Source organism: Marmota marmota, unplaced genomic scaffold, assembly GCF_001458135.2.
Source record: "Marmota marmota marmota unplaced genomic scaffold, marMar, whole genome shotgun sequence".
Lineage (NCBI taxonomy): Eukaryota > Metazoa > Chordata > Mammalia > Rodentia > Sciuridae > Marmota > Marmota marmota.
In genome coordinates, this window is record NW_025999964.1 from 210,684 (window position 1) to 215,639 (window position 4,956).

Here is a 4,956-nt window from a genome sequence, read left to right on the forward strand (position 1 = left end):
CAATCACAGAATTGGTCAGTGAAGGGGGCGCAAAGACGACAACTTCAAGCGGCAGCCAAGGTTTCATTACTCTGAGTTGCCAGGAGTCATCGGAACTGTTTAAACAGCCCCATTCTTTCACTCGCACGATAAACGTTTATTGCACGCACCATATACCCCCACTTCCCTCAACCTAGACGTGCGTCTCTCACGCATCCTAAGACTCTAAACCACACTGCCCAGAACAGCAACGCTGTGCGGGAGCCCCAAGGGCTCACCTCCACCGGTCCGAGCCTCCCGCAGGATCCTGCAGAGGGCGCGCCCCGCCCACGTGTCGTAAGCCTCACCGCTCACTCTTCTGATTGGCTTTCTTAGTTCCGGGCCGCGGTCCACACAGCTCCCGGTCTTTCAAACGACCCCCGCCCAGAGGGGCGTGCCGACAAGCGCCCCACCCAGGGAAAGAGACTTTGCTTTTTGCCTTGCACAGGGGAGGGGCACAGCGAAGACACTCGGCATTTGGGGCCTTCGGAAAACTGAGGTCACGGAGAGAGCCGAGTCGAGCCGGAGAAGCCCGAGTATGACCGGAGAAGCGCAGACCGGCCGGAAGCGGAGTCGAGCGCGGCCGGAAGAAGCCGAATCCGTCCGAAGGGAGCTGAGCGCAACTGGGCGTTGGGCCCGGCGGAGCCCGCGCCATGGCGGCGGAGGGGACAACTGTGGCCGAAGGCGGGACAACTGTGACCGAAGGCGGGGCTGTCGGCGGCCGCCTGGCCAAGGACAGCTTGTGGCAGTCTAAATCCCCGGACGCGGCCCCGACCCGGCGACGCTCCTCGTCGCTGTCGCGTGACGCCGAGCGCCGAGCCTACCAATGGTGCCGGGAGTACCTGGGCGGGGCCTGGCGCCGAGTGAGGCCGGAAGAACTGAGGGTTTTCCCTGTGAGGTGGGAGGTCAGGGGTTAGCCCCTCCTGTGCGCCGCCGGGGCCCGGGTCAAGGGTCAGCCTCGGAGTCCTCAAGACTTTCCCGCTTCTGCTGCCTCCGAGTGCTCACGCCTTGGGTGGGGCGGGGCCCGCGGGGGCGGGGCTCGGGGCGGGGCCCGCGGGGGGCAGAGCCGGGAGGGGCTAGGTCGCGCCGTGAGGGACTTTCTCCTGCTGAGGGTGCCTGATGCGGGTCTGCAGCGGAGGTCTCAGCAACCTGCTCTTCCGCTGCTCGCTCCCGGACCACCTGCCCAGCGTTGGCGAGGAGCCCCGGGAGGTGCTGCTACGGCTGTATGGGGCCATCCTGCAGGTAAGGGGGAGTTAGGGCTGCAGGATGGCCCCATACGGCCTTAAGTCGTGCTGGTAGTGTCGTCCCCATTACGCCGTTGAGGCCAGGGACTCAGTGATTTGTACTTTATCATACTAGAACTTGTGCTCCAGAGCCTCCAGGTAGTAGATAGTTCCAACTATGGTGGGCGCAGAAAGCAGACGCTCCTGTATGTGCCAGGGCCCCACTGCCTTGGGTCCTCCTGACAGGCCCCTTTACTATCCATCTTCCTTCAGGGTGTAGACTCCTTGGTCCTAGAAAGCGTGATGTTTGCCATTCTTGCAGAGCGGTCGCTGGGTCCCCAGCTCTATGGAGTCTTTCCAGAGGGCCGGCTGGAACAGTACCTCCCAGTATGAACCCAGCCCACTTCTCCCCAAATCGCCTTCTCCCCTCAGTCCCTATCCCTTCCCCAGTGTCTGCATTCACATCCCAGTCTTTTCCCCAAGACTTTGGCCTCCTCCCATTCCCCTACCCCTTCCCCCTCCTGCCCCTGCCCCCTCACCACCCTGATAGGTTCCTGGGTGCAGAGCCGACCATTGAAAACTCGAGAGCTTCGAGAGCCAGTGTTATCAGCAGCCATTGCCACGAAGATGGCCCGATTCCATGGCATGGAGATGCCGTTCACCAAGGAGCCCCACTGGCTGTTTGGGACCATGGAACGGTAAGTCAGGCTTAGGACTTACCTGAACTGGCACACACCTGAACTGAACCAAATTCTGTCCAGCCCTACAGTCAAGTGGATTAGGCATTCCAGTATCTAGTATGGGCACTCAAGATTCTCAGCCAATAGAATGACTTAATCTGGTTTCAAGGGCAGTTGGGAGAGAGGGTAAGGACAGCAGAGTGAGTGTATTCTATTCTTTGGGCTTCAGGTACCTAAAGCAGATCCAGGACTTGCCTCCCACTGGCCTCCTCAATATGAACCTGCTGGAGATGTACAGCCTGAAGGATGAGATGGGCAACCTCAGGTAAGGGCAGGCAAGCTGTGGGTGTGAGGAAGGTAGCACCAAGAAACTAGGAGTCCTCCCCAGGGTCTACTTAGGGTTAGGGTCATGGCCTAGCCCACGAGGGTGACTCTAGTCATTCCTAATCAGTACCCATGCCTCTCCTACCCTTGTAGAAAGCTGCTAGATTCTACGCCATCGCCAGTGGTCTTCTGCCACAATGACATCCAAGAAGGTAGGAGAAGTTTTCCAATCCAAGGTAGAGGGGCCAAAGGGCCCTCATGTGACCCGAACCCCATCCCTTTCCCCCAGGGAACATCCTATTGCTCTCAGAGCCTGAAAATGCTGACAGTCTCATGCTGGTTGATTTCGAGTACAGCAGTTATAACTACAGGTGAGGGTAGGAGGGAAGGCTCCTATACACCTGGTTGCATGGGAGGAAAAACAGACCAGGTGTTCATCTCTGCATTGTAGCTGCCCAGGGCATTTGGGAACTGAAAGTCTACCTTGTTTCCCCAGAGGCTTTGACATTGGGAACCATTTTTGTGAATGGGTTTATGATTATACTCATGAGGAGTGGCCTTTTTACAAAGCACGGCCCACAGACTACCCTACCAGGGGACAACAGGTATGTGGGCTGGAGGATGGGAAACAGGCCTCATCCTGTAAGAGAGGAGGGAAGTCAGTCTTGGAAGGGTATGGCCAGAAAGGGTGCTAAATATTTAAGTCTCTCCAGTTCCTGGCTCTTGTCCATTGATTTCAGCTCCATTTTATTCGCCATTACCTGGCAGAAGTAAAGAAAGGCGAGACCCTCTCCCAAGAAGAACAGAAAAAATTGGAAGAAGATTTGCTGGTAGAAGTCAGTCGGTGAGGAAGGGAGGGGCACCATGAGAGTAGGCCAGGGCTCCAAGAAAAGGGGGATTACAGGTAAGGTGCCAATGCACATTGAGGCCAGAGATATGGAACATGAGGTTGAGGCTGGCGAGGAGGAACAGTTTTGAGAACTGGAAGAGTCAGGATGAGGTAGGGATTAGAATAATGGAGAAGCTAGAGTTTAGGGACTGACCAGCCTAGGGAAGGGGATCCAGGCGATGCCAAACGTGCTCTTAAATGCCCCTTCTTATCCTGCCCCCACCTCCAGGTATGCTCTGGCATCCCATTTCTTTTGGGGTTTATGGTCCATCCTCCAGGCATCCATGTCTACAATAGAATTTGGTTACTTGGTAAGTAATCCAGGGGTGGGCATGTTAGGTGGGAGCTGGAGTGCACCAGGGACCATATGTCCTCTAAGAAATCTGGGTATTCCCAGGTGGTCAAAGGATGGTAGAGGATGCTGGTCCTAAGTTCTTCACTATTGTGAGAGGTGAATTTCCTTTCCTAGGAGTATGCCCAGTCTCGGTTCCAGTTCTACTTCCAACAGAAGGGACAGCTGACCAGCTTCCACTCATCATCCTGACTGTCCAGTTCCTACTCCTCAGAGTTTCTCCTGGAGCCTCCAAGGCAGGACCTTGGAGGGAGGGGCAGAGGGCAGGAGTCCCTGGGATGGGGCTGTGCCCCACAGTGCAACTGTATGAGGAGGCTGACCTCTCCTCCAATTTGAATAGTCCCCAAGGCAGGCAGGCAGGAGCCCTTGGGCTGTGTACCTTAATAAATGAGCTTCTTCCTTCACAAGATATCTTGTTCCTGACTAGCTGCAGCAAAAATACCAAGCCAAGGAATGCACACAGACTGACCAAGTGACCACTGCTTTCTGTTCTGTGGTCTGAGCTTAAAATGGTTGAGGATCCGTTCTGCCCATTGGGGTACCCTATCCCTCAACCCTCCCCTCTTGCAGCCTAGAATAACAAATAAAGGGAGGACTGGGGAGTGAAGAGGTTACAGAGAGCCCTGGGATGAGCAGCCAGCCTGAGAAGGGATCAGGGAACAGGCTGCACAGCTGACACAGCCAGCGACCTTTCCCTTACATTCAACTATTTTTAGCTCTAATGCCATCCTCCTCACGTGAAACTCTTTGCCTCCCCCCACCCCCATCGTTGTCCCCAACCCTTGGGGCTCCCAGATCTTCAAGCACCCTTCAGTCTGCAGGAACTACCCACCTGATTCCCACCGTGGAAGGGGAGTTTCTGGTTCCGCCCTGCATCTATTCTCTCGACCCCAATTTGGGAGTGGGTGTCAGATTCCCGGTAAGGGCGGGGTATCGGTGGCCAAGCCTGAAGGACGTGGGGACATGGGCCAGAGTGGCCAGCCCCATACACTGACAGGACCGAACCTGAGCTGTGAGTAGGGACCAGAAAAGGGCGGCCAGGCCCCCCACTCGGCCCCTAGCCCAGCTCGGGAACCAAGCCGGTGCTGAAGTCCAGAATTGGGGGCGCCTGGAACCCGGCTCTGTCCAGGCCGACTCCGCTTCCCAGGACGCTTCTCCCAAGCCCAAGGCCGCCCTTCGCTGCCCTTGGGGTTCCTGGCGCTTTCATGGCCCGGACCCACTTCCTTCACCCTCATAGCTAGGCCAGTCCGAACGTGGGCGCGGGTTCCGCGGCAGTTGGCGGGGCTGGGAGAGCCCGCCCGGGGGCGCGGGCCGTCCGAGGCCACCAGTGGGTGGGGCAGGGCGGGAAGGGCAGGGGAGGGGGCGGGGCCAGTGGGGGCGGGGGCCTCGCTGCGGAGGAGGGGGCGGGCCCGGGGAGGGGGCCTGGGCCGTGGCAGCTGCTGCGCACCCTCCTGGCCACCTACTGCCAGG

General features: G+C 57.8%; 2 protein-coding genes across 13 annotated transcripts in view; both read left to right on the top strand.

Moving 5' to 3' along the window:
- The first annotated feature begins 460 nt into the window (after positions 1–460).
- On the top strand, positions 461–4,111 carry Chkb (choline kinase beta). Of its 11 annotated transcripts, none has more exons than XR_007347620.1 (11): positions 473–923; positions 1,152–1,260; positions 1,515–1,628; positions 1,792–1,939; positions 2,151–2,246; positions 2,399–2,457; positions 2,535–2,616; positions 2,742–2,850; positions 2,986–3,149; positions 3,364–3,445; positions 3,604–3,664. XR_007347620.1 is itself a non-coding variant. In XM_048803159.1 (11 exons), the coding sequence occupies exons 1-11, from the start codon at positions 672–674 to the stop codon at positions 3,676–3,678; spliced, it is 1,230 nt and encodes a 409-aa protein (XP_048659116.1). In that variant the 5' UTR covers positions 473–671; the 3' UTR covers positions 3,679–3,890. The 11 variants fall into 11 exon arrangements, 10 of the variants coding, with proteins under 10 accessions (XP_048659119.1, XP_048659114.1, XP_048659116.1 ...); XM_048803159.1 differs by having other exon boundaries at positions 2,986–3,089; positions 3,604–3,890; XM_015506923.2 differs by having other exon boundaries at positions 473–916; positions 1,806–1,939; positions 2,986–3,089; positions 3,604–3,890.
- Positions 4,112–4,262: 151 nt separating this feature from the next.
- Cpt1b (carnitine palmitoyltransferase 1B) overlaps positions 4,263–4,956 on the top strand; it is an 8,353-nt gene continuing 7,659 nt past the window's right edge. Inside the window, exon 1 of one of the 2 annotated variants that reach the window (XM_015506920.2) lies at positions 4,263–4,405. The gene's annotated coding sequence lies outside the window, so the exon portion shown is untranslated. Of the gene's footprint in view, positions 4,499–4,956 lie in introns of both variants that reach the window. The other variant, XM_015506919.2, reaches the window with a different exon arrangement.